At 51.2% G+C, this 17,682-nt stretch overlaps 1 protein-coding gene across 1 annotated transcript in view; it reads left to right on the top strand.

The window, feature by feature from the left end:
- The window catches only part of LOC120941395 (SCO-spondin-like), a 210,291-nt gene extending 192,809 nt beyond the window's left edge, over window positions 1–17,482 (top strand). Inside the window, exons 104-115 of the mRNA XM_040354735.1 lie at window positions 1,203–1,405; window positions 4,130–4,300; window positions 4,408–4,535; window positions 8,465–8,616; window positions 8,700–8,746; window positions 8,865–9,029; window positions 10,792–11,003; window positions 14,316–14,411; window positions 14,524–14,584; window positions 14,669–14,799; window positions 14,911–15,061; window positions 17,358–17,482. Coding sequence (XP_040210669.1) covers window positions 1,203–1,405; window positions 4,130–4,300; window positions 4,408–4,535; window positions 8,465–8,616; window positions 8,700–8,746; window positions 8,865–9,029; window positions 10,792–11,003; window positions 14,316–14,411; window positions 14,524–14,584; window positions 14,669–14,799; window positions 14,911–15,061; window positions 17,358–17,380 — 1,540 coding nt within the window. The 3' untranslated portion in view covers window positions 17,381–17,482. The remainder of the gene's footprint in view (window positions 1–1,202; window positions 1,406–4,129; window positions 4,301–4,407; window positions 4,536–8,464; window positions 8,617–8,699; window positions 8,747–8,864; window positions 9,030–10,791; window positions 11,004–14,315; window positions 14,412–14,523; window positions 14,585–14,668; window positions 14,800–14,910; window positions 15,062–17,357) is intronic.
- The last annotated feature ends 200 nt before the right edge of the window (window positions 17,483–17,682 follow it).

Genomic DNA, 17,682 nt, shown 5'->3' with positions numbered 1-17,682 from the left:
TGGTGGCGGGTCTCATGTGTCCGGGTCATGGTGTATCCGGTGGTAGTCGGTCAGCTGGACTTGTTCTGGAATGTTGAAGACGTTCCGTATTTTCTCCAAGGAACTTCTTCAGGTCCAAAGAGTGTCAGGAAGATCCCCCAACATTTATATCCACACAGGGAGCCCCAAAACCTTCATCCAATCACCATGCAATGTGGAGCCCCAACACCTTCATCCAATCACCATGCCATGTGGAGCCCCAACACCTTCATCCAATCACTATGCAATGTGGAGCCCCAAAACCTTCATCCAATCACCGTGCCATGTGGAGCCCCAACACCTTCATCCAATCACTATGCAATGTGGAGCCCAACACCTTCATCCAATCACTATGCAATGTAAAGTCCCAACACCTTCATCCAATCACTATGCCATGTGTAGCCCCAGCACCTTCATCCAATCACTATGCAATGTGGAGCCCCAACACCTTCATCCAATCACCGTGCCATGTGGAGCCCCAACACCTTCATCCAATCACTATGCAATGTGGAGCCCCAACACCTTCATCCAATCACCATGCAATGTGGAGCCCCAACACCTTCATCCAATCACCGTGCCATGTGGAGCCCCAACACCTTCATCCAATCACCATGCCATGTGGAGCCCCAACACCTTCATCCAATCATTGTGCAATGTGGAGCCCCAACACCTTCATCCAATCACTATGCAATGTGTAGATGTTACTGTCTACGAATAGTGTGGTTCACCAATCCCAGATGCACCAATTCCAAGTACGCTAATCCCGGGTACACCAATCCTGGGTAAACCAATTCTGGATACACCAATCCCGGATACACCAATCCTAGATACACCAATCCTGGGTACACCAATCCTAGATACACCAATCCTGGGTACACCAATCCTAGATACACCAATCCTGGGTACACCAGTCCTAGATACACCAATCCTGGGTACACCAGTCCTAGATACACCAATCCTGGGTACACCAGTCCTAGATACACCAATCCTAGATACACCAATCCTGGGTAAACCAATCCCGGATACACCAATCCTGGATACACCAATCCTGGATACACCAATCCCAGATACACCAATTTGAAGGTAAACTAATCCCGGACACACCACTCCCGGATACACCAAACTCGAGTACACCAATCCCGGGTACACCACTCACACAACCTTCATGTCTTCTTCCTCCGCAGCACCTGTGTCAATGGCACTTTCATCTGTACAGACCTGCTGTGTCCCGTGTACGGGCCCTGGACTGAGTGGGGCCCCTGTTCTGTGAGCTGTGGTGGGGGCCACAAGTGGAGGAGTCGCTCCTGTACAGAGAGGGGTCCAGACGGAGCCGCCTGTGGGAGTGAGAGTCGAGAGGTGGAAGAGTGTAATAGTGAGCTATGCCCAGGTAAGTGGTGACACCAAGGCGGCAGCGGTGAATGCCAGACTGATATACCGCCATACAAAGGAAGGTACGGCCCATAGACATCGCCTCCTTCCCATAGACATCGCCTCCTTCCCATAGACATTGTCTCCTCCCCATAGACATTGTCTCCTCCCCATAGACATCGTCTCCTCCCCATAGACATCGCCTCCTCCCCATAGACATCGCCTCCTTCCCATAGACATCGTCTCCTCCCCATAGACATCGTCTCCTCCCCATAGACATTGCCTCCTTCCCGTAGACATCGCCTCCTTCCCATAGACATTGCCTCCTCCCCATAGACATCGCCTCCTTTCCATAGACATCGTCTCCTTCCCATAGACATCGTCTCCTTCCCGTAGACATTGCCTCCTTCCCGTAGACATCGCCTCCTCCCCATAGACATCATCTCCTTCCCATAGACATTGTCTCCTTCCCGTAGACATCTTCTCCTCCCCCTAGACATCGCCTACTTCCCTATCGACATCTCCTCCTCCCCATAGGCATAGCCTCCTCCCCATAGACATCGCCTCCCTCCCGTAGACATCGCCTCCTTCCCGTAGACATCGCCTCCCTCCCGTAGACATCGCCTCCCTCCCGTAGACATCGCCTCCTTCCCATAGACATCGCCTCCTTCCCATAGACATCGCCTCCTTCCCCTAGACATCTTCTCCTTCCACTAGACATCTTCTCCTTCCCATAGACATCGCCTCCTTCCCATAGACATCGCCTCCTTCCCGTAGACATCGCCTCCTTCCCGTAGACATCGCCTCCTTCCCGTAGACATCGCCTCCTTCCCGTAGACATCGCCTCCTTCCCATAGACATCTTCTCCTTCCCATAGACATCGCCTCCTTCCCATAGACATCGCCTCTTCCCCATAGACATCGCCTCCTCGCCATAGACATCGCCTCCTCCCCATAGACAATGCCTCCTTCCCGTAGACATCGCCTCCTCCCCATAGACATCGCCTCCTCCCCATAGACATCGCCTCCTCCCCATAGACATCGCCTCCTTCCCGTAGACATCGCCTCCTCCCCATAGACATCGCCTCCTCCCCATAGACATCGCCTCCTCCCCATAGACATCTCCTCCTCCCCATAGACATCGCCTCCTTCCCGTAGACATCGCCTCCTTCCCCTAGACATCTTCTCCTTCCCGTAGACATCGCCTCTTCCCCGTAGACATAGCCTCCTCCCCGTAGACATAGCCTCCTCCCCATAGGCACCGCCTCCTTCCCATAGACACAAAGACGGCCCAATGTGCCAGTCGCGGTGAGCAGCCAATCAGATTAAAATTGGCAATGAAAGATAAGTTCTGATTGGCAGCCTGCTGCTTGATTGGATAAGCCGGTTATTGATTGATGTGGAGATCCTGTACCATGATCCCGACCAATCCTGTAGTGTGATCCCGACCAATCCTGTACCGTGATCCCGACCAATCCTGTAGTGTGATCCCGACCAATCCTGTAGTGTGATCCCGACCAATCCTGTAGTGTGATCCCGACCAATCCTGTAGTGTGATCCCGACCAATCCTGTAGTGTGATCCTGACCAATCCTGTGCCGTGATCCTGACCAATCCTGTACCGTGATCCTGACCAATCCTGTACCGTGATCCCGACCAATCCTGTAGTGTGATCCTGACCAATCCTGTGCCGTGATCCTGACCAATCCTGTACCGTGATCCTGACCAATCCTGTACCATGATCCCGACCAATGCTGTACCGTGATCCCGACCAATCCTGTAGTGTGATCCCGACCAATCTTGTACCGTGATCCCGACCAATCCTGTACCGTGATCCCGACCAATCCTGTGCCGTGATCCCGACCAATCCTGTGCCGTGATCCCGACCAATCCTGTGCCGTGATCCTGACCAATCCTCTAGTGTGATCCTGACCTATCCTGTACCGTGATCCTGACCAATCCTGTAGTGTGATCCTGACCTATCCTGTACCGTGATCCTGACCAATCCTGTACCGTGATTCTGACCAATCCTGTACCGTGATCCCGACCAATCCTGTGCCGCGATCCCGACCAATCCTGTGCCGTGATCCCGACCAATCCTGTGCAGTGATTCTGACCATCCTGTACCGTGATCCTGACCAATCCTGTACCGTGATCCTGACCAATCCTGTAGTGTGATCCTGACCTATCCTGTACCGTGATCCTGACCAATCCTGTACCGTGATCCCGACCAATCCTGTAGTGTGATCCCGACCAATCCTGTACCGTGATCCCGACCAATCCTGTAGTGTGATCCCGACCAATCCTGTACCGTGATCCCGACCAATCCTGTACCGTGATCCCGACCAATCCTGTACCGTGATCCCGACCAAATTCTGTGCCGTGATCCCGACCAATCCTGTACCGTGATCCCGACCAATCCTGTACCGTGATCCTGACCAATCCTGTACCGTGATCCTGACCAATCCTGTACCGTGATCCTGACCAATCCTGTACCGTGATCCTGACCAATCCTGTAGTGTGATCCCGACCAATCCGGTACCGTGATACTCACCAATCCTGTACCGTGATCCTCACCAATCCTGTACCGTGATCCTGACCAATCCTGTACCGTGATCCCGACCAATCCTGTAGTGCGATCCCGACCAATCCTGTACTGTGATCCTGACCAATCCTGTACTGTGATGCTGACCAATCCTGTACCGTGATCCTGACCATGAAATGTTTCCATCGACCTCCATCCAGCGAGCTGCGTGCTCAGCCAATGGTCCGCATGGAGCGATTGTAGCGCCAGCTGCGGGGGAGGAGTCTCCGAGAGGAATCGAACGGTCCTGGTATCGGCCGATCCCGGCGGAGAACCGTGTCCGAATCTGCTGGTCCTGCACCGAACCTGCAACTCCCACAACTGCACTCCAGGTACGGCGGGGGGCGGGGCTTCTCTTGGAGATCGGTATGATAACTGTACCGATCAGACTGATGGATCAATCGATCACTTTCTAATCCTCCATGAATAATCTCCGTAGAGTGTCCCGACGGTCAGATTTACAGCGACTGCGCCAATTCCTGCCCTATGAGCTGCGCCGACCTCCGACCCGACACCGCCTGCCTGAATGAGACGTGCCAGCCCGGCTGTGCCTGCCCCCGAGGAGAGGTAGGTGACCCTGGTGGGAGGAGCTGAACTGAATGGATAGACGGGGATTGGGAATGCTTTCCGAAGCGGCGGGAGGGGACGCCCCCCTTCTCTCCCACCACTCGCTGGTGTTTCTCTGGCTTACCGCTTTTACCGGTGCGCCCAAGAAATGACCCGGAAAGCTTCTGTCCCTATGATTTTTTTTCTTATTATTTATATTACTTTTTATTTTTACACTGTCCCTTTAAAAAAAAATCTGATTTATATTACTTTTTATTTTTAAAGGGATAGAGTAAAAAAAGTCAAATAAATAAGAAAAAAAATCAAGGAAACAGTCTAAAAAAATAATAATAAAAAAAATAAATGAAAGGGACTGTGTAAAAAAAAAAAAAAATTAAATGTACAGTGTAAAAAAAAGTCAAATAAAAAAAAAAAAAGGTAAAGCGCCTGTTCCTCCGTACTCGCGCGCAGAATCAATCACATACATAAGTCGTAAATAAGAAAAAAAAAATTAAAGGAACAGTGTAAAAAAAAGTTAAATAAATAAGAAAAAAAAGAAAGGAACAGTGTAAAAAAAATGAAAAAAAAAAAATATGAAAGGAACAGTGTAAAAATAAAAGGAAAAGAAAAAAATGAAAGAAACAGTGTAAAAAAAGTAAAATAAATAAGAAAAAAAATGAAAGAGACAGTGTAAAAAAAAGTTAAATAAATAAGAAAAAAAAAGTAAAGCGCCTGTTCCTCCGTACTCGCGCGCAGAATCAATCACATACATAAGTCATAAATAAGAAACAAAAATGAAAGGTACAGTGTAAAAATAAAGGAAAATAAATAAGAAAAAAAATATGAAAGGAACAGTGTAAAAATAAAAGGAAAAGAAATAAATGAAAGGAACAGTGTAAAAAAAGGAAAATAAATAAGAAAAAAAATTAAAGGCACAGTGTAAAAAAGTAAAACAAAATAAGAAAAAAAATTATGAAAGGAACAGTGTTAAAATAAGAGTAAAAGAAAAAATGAAAGGAACAGTGTAAAAACAAAAGTAAAAGAAAAAATGAAAGGAACAGTGTAAAAATAAAAGTAAAAGAAAAAAATGAAAGGGTCAGTGTAAAAAAAGTAAAAGAAATAAGAAAAAAATATGAAAGGAACAGTGTAAAAAAAAAAAAGGAAAATAAATAAGAACGAAAAAAAAGGGACAGTGTAAAAAATTAAAGAAGTAAAGCGCACGTCCCTTTGAACTTGTGCGCAGAATTGAACACGTACATAATTTGCGCCCACATATGTAAAATGCATTCACACCACACATGTGAGGTATCACTGCGAGTGAGAGCAATAATTCTAGCACTAGATCTCCTCTGTAACCCCGAACTGGTAAACTGTAAAGGCGTTTAAAGCGTCGCCTATGGAGATTTTTAGGTACCGTAGCTCGACACTATTCCACAAGCGTGCGCAATTTTTAAAGCGTGACATGTTCGGTATCTATTTACTCGGTGTGAAATCATATTTCACATTATACAAAAAAATTGGTAAAAATATTGTGTTTTTTTTAATCCATTAAAAACATTTTTTTTTTTTTTACAAAAAAAAATTGCATTTGCAAAACTGCTGTGCAAATGCATAAAAAAAAATACATAAAAAGTTGCAGCAATCGCCCATTTATTCTCTAAGGTCTCTGCTAAAAAAAAAAAAATGCAATTTAGTAATTTTTTTTTTTTAAAAATACAAATTTAAACTAGACATGTGCACTGCTGAATTTATTTGTTTTTTAAGGTCTTTTTTTTATGATTGCAATCCGTAAATTAAAAAATTAGAAAATCCGAAAGAATAACCAGCTAAGTAACAATAACCATGACTATTAAATTGCCGGTATCGGAATTTCCTTTCACATTTGGCTGTTAGTGAAACGTAACGAATGCAAATTTATCCGATGTTACAAATTATCCGAAATATCGAATGCCGCATCTAAATGAAAATAAATAATACGACTATTATTATAAAAAATTTTTTTTACGTTTTATTCACTTAGATGCGGCATTTGTTGTTTTTGGATAATTTGTAAATTTGGATAAAATTCCTATTCGCTGCATTTTACCGACAGCCAAATGTGAAAGGAAATTCCGATACCTGTAATTGTATCATTGGGGTGGATTCAGGTAGGGGCGCGCAATTTAAACGGCGGCGCAGTGTATTGTATTTACGCTACGCCGCCGTAACATACCGGAGAAAGTGCTGTATTCACGAAGCACTTGCTCCGTAAGTTGCGGCGGCGTAGCGCAAAAGGGGCCGGCGTAAGCACGCGTAATTCAAATGATCCGGTAGGGGGCGTATATCATTTAAATTAGGCTCGTTTCCCGCGCCGAACGTACTGCGCATGCGCCGTCCCTAAAATTTCCCGACGTGCATTGCGGTAAATGACATCGCAAGGACGTCATTGGTTTCGACCTAAACGTAAATGGCGTCCATCGCCATTCACGGACGACTTACGCAAACGACGTAAAATTTTCGAATCGCGACGCGGGAACGACGTCCATACTTAACATTGGCTGCGCCTCCTAATAGCAGGAGCAGCCTTACGCCGAAAAAGCCTTAACGCAAACGACGTAAAAAAACGAACGTCGGGCGCACGAACGTTTGTGAATCGGCGTATCTAAGAAATTAGCATATTCTACGCTGACAACAACGGAAGCGCCCCTAGCGGCCAAAGTTATATTGCACACAATTCTACGCCGCCGCAATCAAGTTACGTCGGAGGAGGAAGCCTATTTTTTCAGCGTAACTGCCTTTGTGAATCGGCGTAACGCTACACGGTCGCGGAATTCAAATTAGGGCGGCGTATCTGGAGGATACGCCGCCGCACAAGGTACCTGAATCTACTCCACTATTTATTATTAGGTACATAGGCCCAGATTCTCATAGAAGATACGCCGTCGTATCTCTGAGTCTGAGGCGTCGTATCTTGGCGCCTGATTCAAAGAATCATATACGCCAGAATTTCTCTAAGATACGACCGGCGTAAGTCTCCTACGCCGACGTATCTTAACTGCATATTTACGCTGACTGCTAGGGGCGTGTACGCTGATTTACGCCTAGAAATATGTAAATCAGCTAGATACGCCAATTCACGAACGTACGCCCGGCCGACGCAGTACAGATACGCCGTTTACGTCGTAAAGTTACCCCTGCTATATGAGGCCAACCAATGTTAGGTATGGACGTCGGAACAGCATCAAATTTTTCACGTTTTACGTCGTTTGCGTAAGTTGTTCGCGAATAGGGCTGGGCGTCATTTACGTTCACGTCGAAAGCATTGGCTTTTTGCGGATTAATTTGGAGCAATGCGCACTGGGATTCTTTCACGGTGCCGTTCGTAAAAAGCGTCATTTACGTGGGGTCACAATAAATTTACATAACACCCGTCCACATCTTCCACCTTTGAATTAGGCGGGGCTTACGCCGGCCTATTTACGATACGCCGCCGCAACTTTGCTTTGTGAATACTGCGCTTGCCTGTCAAAGTTGCGGAGGCGTAACGTAAATAGGATACGTTACGCCCGCACAAAGATGCACGCTTCTACGTGAATCCGGCCCCTTAGTTATTATTTCAGATTTTCGGGTTTTTGGATTTACGAATTTACGAATTTTTGAACATTCCAAATTATGAATATTCTGAAAAAAAAACTTTTTTTCTTAATTCGGATATTTCTGAATTAACGAATTGAAGGCGTCTAATTTAATCCATTAAAAACATTTTTTTTTTTTACAAAAAAAAAATTGCATTTGCAAAACTGCTGTGCAAATGCATAAAAAAAATTACATAAATACATAAAAAGTTGCAGCAATCGCCCATTTATTCTCTAAGGTCTCTGCTAAAAAAAAAAATGCAATTTAGTAATTTTCTTTAAAAAAAATACAAATTTAAACTAGACATGTGCACACATGTGTGATGCCCCCTGCAGGTCCTTGAGGGCGGAGTCTGCGTCTCCCCGGAAGATTGTATGTGCGTTCTCCAACCCTCCCCCCACCTGCCCTGGACTGCCAACCTGACGCTGGAGGAGCGGGGGAGGGCGTACCCGGCGGGCACCGTCATCTACCACCAATGTAACAACTGGTAAGAGGGGTACGGTGCGGGGTGCGAGACGCTCAGTCCATGCAGGGACCCCTCATATGTATCCTATGTTGTCTGTCTTGCAGCACCTGCCACATGGGAAGCTTCCTGTGCACTGCGGAGGACTGTGCCGGTAAGTCCCGCCCCCGAGGACTGCTGTCCTTTGTCTGTGATTGGCTAGTTATTGACCCGCCTCCTGTGCAGCCTCGGCCCGTGTCGGGTAAATTCCTCTGATTCTTCCTTCCTTACAGTGGACTGTCGGTGGTCCCAGTGGTCGGACTGGTCGCCGTGTTCCGTCACCTGCGGGGCCGGAGTCCAAACCGCGCAGCGGCGGAAAAGCCAACTGCGTCTGTATGATGGAGAGGAATGTACAGGGACCGCGACCCGCCGGAGGGACTGCGACCTCCCAGATTGCAGTGAGTGCCGACCATACCGCACACACCACCAAGGACATAGATCAGGGACTGTGTACACCATCGGGGACATAGATCAGGGACTGTGTACACCATCAGGGACATAGATCAGGGACTGTACACACCATCAGGGACTGTACACACCATCAGGGACCTAGATCAGGGACTGTACACACCATCAGGGACATAGATCAGGGACTGTGTACACCATCAGGGATCTAGATCAGGGACTGTACACACCACCAGGGATCTAGATCAGGGACTGTACACACCATCAGGGATCTAGCTCAGGGACTGTGTACACCATCAGGGACTGTACACACCATCAGGGACCTAGCTCAGGGACTGTACACACCATCAGGGACTGTACACACCATCAGGGACCTAGATCAGGGACTGTACACACCATCAGGGACCTAGATCAGGGACTGTACACACCATCAGGGACCTGGATCAGGGACTGTACACACCATCGGGGACCTAGATCAGGGACTGTACACACCATCAGGGACATAGATCAGGGACTGTACACACCATCGGGGACCTAGCTCAGGGACTGGACATAGCTCAGGGACTGTACACACCATCAGGGACTGTACACACCATCAGGGACCTAGATCAGGGACTGTACACACCATCAGGGACATAGATCAGGGACTGTACACACCAGCGGGGACCTAGCTCAGGGACTGTACACACCATCGGGGACATAGATCAGGGACTGTACACACCATCGGGGACATAGATCAGGGACTGTGTACACCATCGGGGACCTAGATCAGGGACTGTGTACACCATCAGGGACATAGATCAGGGACTGTGCACACCATCAGGGACATAGATCAGGGACCTAGCTCAGGGACTGTGTACACCACCAGGGACCTAGATCAGGGACTGTGTACACCATCAGGGACATAGATCAGGGACTGTACACACCATCGGGGACATAGATCAGGGACTGTACACACCATCGGGGACATAGATCAGGGACTGTACACACCATCGGGGACATAGATCAGGGACTGTGTACACCATCGGGGACCTAGATCAGGGACTGTGTACACCATCAGGGACATAGATCAGGGACTGTGCACACCATCAGGGACATAGATCAGGGACCTAGCTCAGGGACTGTGTACACCACCAGGGACCTAGATCAGGGACTGTGTACACCATCAGGGACATAGATCAGGGACTGTACACACCATCGGGGACATAGATCAGGGACTGTACACACCATCGGGGACATAGATCAGGGACTGTACACACCATCGGGGACATAGATCAGGGACTGTGTACACCATCGGGGACCTAGATCAGGGACTGTGTACACCATCAGGGACATAGATCAGGGACTGTGCACACCATCAGGGACATAGATCAGGGACCTAGCTCAGGGACTGTGTACACCATCAGGGACATAGATCAGGGACTGTACACACCATCGGGGACATAGATCAGGGACTGTGTACACCATCGGGGACATAGCTCAGGGACTGTACACACCATCAGGGACCTAGCTCAGGGACTGTGTACACCATCAGGGACTGTACACACCATCAGGGACTGTACACACCATCGGGGATATAGATCAGGGACTGTACACACCATCGGGGACATAGATCAGGGACTGTGTACACCATCGGGGACATAGCTCAGGGACTGTACACACCATCAGGGACCTAGCTCAGGGACTGTGTACACCACCAGGGACCTAGCTCAGGGACTGTACACACATGATGACATTTCCTCGGTCTCCGGTCAGGTTGTCCCCTCAGGGAGAGGTGGAGAAGTCCTTCCATGGATGAAGAGTTGTGTGAAAGGACTTGTCAGGAACTGTACAGAGAGGAATGGAGGAACTGCAGCAGCGGCACCTCGGGGAGCTGTGTGTGTGAGACGGGGACTTACCGGAGCCGTACAGGACAGTGTGTGAGTCCTGCGCACTGCGAGTGTGAGCACCACGGAGAGCTCTACCAGGTACGGGGCCCTTCATTCTGCTTTACATTGTCCCCCAATGGTTCTCATACAGCAGATATTCGGGGAATGACCTTTCCTCCCCGACCTCTCCCCCCCGACCTCTCCACTCCGACCCCGACCTCTCCACCCGACCCCTCCCCCCCGACCCCTCCACCCCGACCTCTCCTCCCCGACCCCTCCACCCCGACCTCTCCACTCCGACCTCTCCTCCCCGACCCCTCAACCCCGACCTCTCCACCCCGACCTCTCCACTCCGACCTCTCCACCCCAAACTCTACACTCCGACCTCTCCTCCCTGACCTCTCCACCCCGACCTCTCCTCCCTGACCTCTCCACCCCAAACTCTACACCCTGACCTCTCCTCCCCGACCTCTCCACCCCGACCTCTCCACCCCGACCTCTCCACCCGACCCCTCCCCCCCGACCCCTCCACCCCGACCTCTCCTCCCTGACCTCTCCACCTCAAACTCTACACCCCGACCTCTCCTCCCCGACCTCTCCTCCCCGACCTCTCCACCCCGACCTCTCCTCCCTGACCTCTCCACCCCGACCTCTCCACCCCGACCTCTCCTCCACCCCCACCCCGACCTCTCCTCCCCGACCTTTCCACCCCGACCTCTCCACTCCGACCTCTCCACTCCGACCTCTCCACCCCAAACTCTACACCCCGACCTCTCCTCCCCGACCTCTCAACCCCGACCTCTCCACCCGACCCCTCCACCCCGACCTCTCCACTCCGACCTCTCCTCCCCGACCTCTCCTCTCCGACCTCTCCACTCCGACCCTGACCTCTCCACCCCGACCTCTCCACCCCGACCTCTCCACCCCGACCCCTCCCGACCCCTCCACCCCGACCTCTCCCCCCCGACCTCTCCACCCCGACCCCTCCCCCCCAACCTCTCCTCCCCGACCCCTCCACCCCGACCTCTCCTCCCCGACCCCTCCACCCCGACCTCTCCACTCCGACCTCTCCTCCCCAACCTCTCCACCCCGACCTCTCCACCCCGACCTCTCCACCCCGACCTCTCCACCCCGACCTCTCCACCCGACCCCCCCCCCCCCGACCCCTCCACCCCGACCTCTCCTCCCCGACCCCTCCACCCCGACCTCTCCACTCCGACCTCTCCTCCCCGACCTCTCCTCTCCGACCTCTCCACTCCGACCTCTCCTCCCCGACCTCTCCACCCCGACCTCTCCACCCCGACCCCTCCACCCCGACCCCTCCACCCCGACCTCTCCACTCCGACCTCTCCTCCCCGACCTCTCCACCCCGACCTCTCCACCCCGACCCCTCCACCCCGACCCCTCCTCCCCGACCCCTCCACCCCGACCTCTCCTCCCCGACCTCTCCACTCCGACCTCTCCTCCCCGACCTCTCCACTCCGACCTCTCCTCCCCGACCTCTCCTCTCCGACCTCTCCTCCCTGACCTCTCCTCTCCGACCTCTCCTCCCCGACCTCTCCACCCCGACCTCTCCTCCTCGACCTCTCCTCCCCGACCTCTCCACTCCGACCTCTCCTCCCCGACCTCTCCACCCCGACCTCTCCTCCTCGACCCCTCCACCCCGACCCCTCCACCCCGACCTCTCCACCCCGACCTCTCCACTCCGGCACGGCAGTAGAAAGGTTGAGAACCACTGCATTAGATGATGGATGTAGCGATCACCACCGTTTACGATATTCCCATTCCATCGCCCCATGACAGCTTATCCGACAAGCCAGCAGACATCAGACACGATCCATCTCATTTCCCAGAATAACGAGACTGACAAGCTCTGTTACTGGTTTTAAAATGTATGAATGAATCTTTAATGGTACACTCTCAGCTTTCTATGCAGTTACAGGGACAATGAAACTCTCCACCCCCTCAAACCATCACACAATGGGGGGGGGCTTTATACACCTTCTCTTAGACAATGACATTCAGTTGAGTTAATTATTAGTCATTATCCAGACAGCCTGTCTCTGCACACAGCTTGACAAGTCACATTCCACACACAAAACAGTGGCCCAGATTCAGGTACATTTGCGTTTTATTTGCGGAGGCACAGGGCAACGATTTTGCCCTGCGCCCACGCAAATATTTTGCGCTGCCCTAGATTCACGGAGCAGTAGCTCCGTAAATTGCGAGGGCGCGCCGGCAAAATTGCCCGGCGTAAGCGCGCGCAATGTAAATGATCCCGCCGGGGGAGGGAATCATTTAAATTAGGCGCGCTCCCGCGCCGAGCGTAGAGCGCATGCTCCGTCGGGAAACTTTCCCGACGTGCATTGCGGCAAATGACGTCGCAAGGACGTCATTTGCTTCAAAGTGAACGTGAATGGCGTCCAGCGCCATTCACAAATCACTTACGCAAACGACGTGAAATTCAAATTTCACGTCGCTGGAACGGCGGCTATACTTTAGCATTGGCTGCCCCTACTATTAGAAGGGGCAGCCTTACGCTAAAGGTGCCGTACGGAAACTCCGTACCTTGCGTACGCAGGGCCCGCGCAACATTGTGAATCAGCGTAAGTATGCAATTTGCATACTATACGCTGACCACAATGGGAGCGCCCCCTAGCGGTCAACGCAAGAATGCAGCCTAAAATCTGTGTGGCATAAGAGCCTTATGCCACGCAGATTTTAGGCTGCAGTCGGCGTAACGAGTTCTCTGAATCAGGAGAACTTGTTACGCCGGCGCAAGTCAGCAATTGCGCTGCGTAACCTATGGTTACGCAGGGGCAATTGCTTACTGAATCTGGGCCAGTGTCATTAGCATACACAATGAACAGGTCTTAGGAGCAGACCTAATTAGCACAATGGACAGTATTAGCATCACACAATGGGGGGGCTTCATACACCTTCTCTTAGACAATGACATTCAGTTGAGTTAATTATTAGTCATTATCCAGACAGCCTGTCTCCGCATACAGCTTGACAAGTCACATTCCACATCACCACAGTGTCATTAGCATACATAATGAAAGGTCTTAGGAGAAGACCTAATTAGCACAATGGACACAAAACAGTATTAGCATCACACAATGGAATGTCTAGGAGCAGACGCAATTAACACCTCAAAAGCCTGTGTCCCCCCATTGAATGAAAACACTCCATGTGGAGTCAGACTTTACCAACCTGTAATATGTCCAGATCTCCTGCAAAACATGAATTATCAGTTATCAGTCACCCTATGCCCAAAAGGGGCACAGGGTGACCCTAGACCCAAGAGTCATTAGTGACGCTGGCACAGGAGTACCCCCCATCCTTCTCTGGGTGTCACGGATCATTCCGTTACAATGGAAAATTCTGTCATTTGTGTTTTTTTTACAGGCGGGAGCGACATGGCAGGACGAGTGTCTCGTGTGCCACTGTGTAAACGGTCTCGGAGTCTGTGCGCCAGTGTGCCCCCCGCTCTACTGTGTGGAGGTGAGACCCAGATCCTGGAATAGAGATCACAGATCCCCTCCCCCATTCCCACGTATTGTTATGTCTATGGACTGCATTGGGGGGTAATAACCTCTGTGTCCCCCCCTGGCAGGGAGAGGTGAAGGTTCAGGAGCCCGGAGAGTGCTGCCCGGTGTGCCGCATGGAGATCCCAGGTAAGGAGATCCCCCGACGTGTCCAGGGATTGGTGTCCAGTCCAATAATATGAATATTGAATAACGCGTCCTCTTTCCCCGCAGCCGATCGATCGCCGGTGTGCCGCCTCCACACGGAACTCCGGAACATCACCAAAGGCAACTGTTACCTGGACCAGGTGGAGGTCAGCTTCTGCCGGGGCCGCTGCACTTCCTGGACCAACGTCCTGGCTGAGGTGAGACGGGAGATGTGGGAGGAGCCCCCCCCCCCGATCTCGGGACCTATAATATGGGCAGGAGGAGGGTGCCGTCTGGGAAGGGTGTCATGCTTGTCCTCTGTCTTCCAGGAGCCCTACCTCCAGACCGTGTGCGACTGCTGCAGCTACAGGCTGGACCCCGACACCCCGGTGAAGATCCTCAACCTCCAATGTGAGGACGGGGAGGAGGAGCCAGTGGTCCTTCCCGTCATTCAAAGCTGCGAGTGCAGCAGTTGTCAAGGTGAGTGTTGTCAGAGGGGCGCCCCTCCCACAATGATGAGATTTCCTGCAGTAGTTTGTGTCTCTGCCCCTCCCACAATGAGGAGATTTCCTGCAGTAGTTTGTGTCTCTGCCCCTCCCACAATGGGGAGATTTCCTGCAGTAGTTTGTGTCTCTGCCCCTCCCACAATGGGGAGATTTCCTGCAGTAGTTTGTGTCTCTGCCCCTCCCACAATGGAGAGATTTCCTGCAGTAGTTTGTGTCTCTGCCCCTCCCACAATGGGGAGATTTCCCTGCAGTAGTTTGTGTCTCTGCCCCTCCCACAATGGTGAGATTTCCTGCAGTAGTTGGTGTCTCTGCCCCTCCCACAATGGTGAGATTTCCTGCAGTAGTTTGTGTCTCTGCCCCTCCCACAATGGGGAGATTTCCCTGCAGTAGTTTGTGTCTCTGCCCCTCCCACAATGGTGAGATTTCCTGCAGTAGTTTGTGTCTCTGCCCCTCCCACAATGGTGAGGTTTCCTGCAGTAGTTTGTGTCTCTGCCCCTCCCACAATGGGGAGATTTCCTGCAGTAGTTTGTGTCTCTGCCCCTCCCACAATGGGGAGATTTCCCTGCAGTAGTTTGTGTCTCTGCCCCTCCCACAATGGTGAGATTTCCTGCAGTAGTTTGTGTCTCTGCCCCTCCCACAATCGGGAGGTTTCCCTGCAGTAGTTTGTGTCTCTGCCCCTCCCACAATGGTGAGATTTCCTGCAGTAGTTTGTGTCTCTGCCCCTCCCACAATGGGGAGATTTCCTGCAGTAGTTTGTGTCTCTGCCCCTCCCACAATGGTGAGATTTCCTGCAGTAGTTTGTGTCTCTGCCCCTCCCACAATGGTGAGATTTCCTGCAGTAGTTTGTGTCTCTGCCCCTCCCACAATGGGGAGATTTCCTGCAGTAGTTTGTGTCTCTGCCCCTCCCACAATGGGGAGATTTCCTGCAGTAGTTTGTGTCTCTGCCCCTCCCACAATGGGGAGATTTCCTGCAGTAGTTTGTGTCTCTGCCCCTCCCACAATGGGGAGATTTCCTGCAGTAGTTTGTGTCTCTGCCCCTCCCACAATGAGGAGATTTCCTGCAGTAGTTTGTGTCTCTGCCCCTCCCACAATGAGGAGATTTCCTGCAGTAGTTTGTGTCTCTGCCCCTCCCACAATGAGGAGATTTCCTGCAGTAGTTTGTGTCTCTGCCCCTCCCACAATGGGGAGATTTCCTGCAGTAGATTGTGTCTCTGCCCCTCCCACAATGGTGAGATTTCCTGCAGTAGTTTGTGTCTCTGCCCCTCCCACAATGGGGAGGTTTCCTGCAGTAGTTTGTGTCTCTGCCCCTCCCACAATGGGGAGGTTTCCTGCAGTAGTTTGTGTCTCTGCCCCTCCTACAATGAGGAGATTCCCCCCAGTAGTTTGTGTCTCTGCCCCTCCCACAATGGGGAGATTTCCTGCAGTAGTTTGTGTCTCTGCCCCTCCCACAATGGGGAGGTTTCCTGCAGTAGTTTGTGTCTCTGCCCCTCCCACAATGGGGAGGTTTCCTGCAGTAGTTTGTGTCTCTGCCCCTCCTACAATGAGGAGATTCCCCCCAGTAGTTTGTGTCTCTGCCCCTCCCACAATGGGGAGATTTCCTGCAGTAGTTTGTGTCTCTGCCCCTCCCACAATGGTGAGATTTCCTGCAGTAGTTTGTGTCTCTGCCCCTCCCACAATGGTGAGATTTCCTGCAGTAGTTTGTGTCTCTGCCCCTCCCACAATGGGGAGATTTCCTGCAGTAGTTTGTGTCTCTGCCCCTCCCACAATGGGGAGATTTCCTGCAGTAGTTTGTGTCTCTGCCCCTCCCACAATGGGGAGGTTCCCTGCAGTAGTTTGTGTCTCTGCCCCTCCCACAATAGGGAGATTTCCTGCAGTAGTTTGTGTCTCTGCCCCTCCCACAATGGGGAGATTTCCTGCAGTAGTTTGTGTCTCTGCCCCTCCCACAATGATGAGATTTCCTGCAGTAGTTTGTGTCTCTGCCCCTCCCACAATGGGGAGATTTCCCTGCAGTAGTTTGTGTCTCTGCCCCTCCCACAATGGGGAGATTTCCTGCAGTAGTTTGTGTCTCTGCCCCTCCCACAATGGGGAGATTTCCTGCAGTAGTTTGTGTCTCTGCCCCTCCCACAATGGGGAGATTTCCTGCAGTAGTTTGTGTCTCTGCCCCTCCCACAATGGGGAGATTTCCTGCAGTAGTTTGTGTCTCTGCCCCTCCCAAAACTTCCATAGTTCACTGCACTGACTCCACCCACTTCCTGTTTTCTCTGTTTCAGGCGGAGATTTCTCCAGGCGCTGAGCACGCGGCGGACGTGAAGGATGTAAATACGTTGGGGGCGGAGCTCCTCCTGTATAGAGCGCTGTGTACAAAGTCTAATAAAGAATTTTTGAAGCAAATTGATTGGTGATTTGTTTTGGGGGTCGGGGTTTTGGGTGGAGTCATGATGGGCAGAGGCGGGAATGCTGGTGATATCAGCGAATCAGCTCTGTGATGGTGGGCGGAGCACTACAGGGGTCTATATATAGACTGAGCGCACTACAGGGGTCCATATATAGACTGAGCGCACTACAGGGGTCTATATATAGAATGAGCGCACTACA

The sequence above is a fragment of the Rana temporaria genome, chromosome 5 (assembly GCF_905171775.1).
Source record: "Rana temporaria chromosome 5, aRanTem1.1, whole genome shotgun sequence".
NCBI classification, from domain to species: domain Eukaryota; kingdom Metazoa; phylum Chordata; class Amphibia; order Anura; family Ranidae; genus Rana; species Rana temporaria.
Note: the sequence above shows the minus strand (reverse complement) of the source record. Positions and strands in the feature narration are given on the sequence as shown.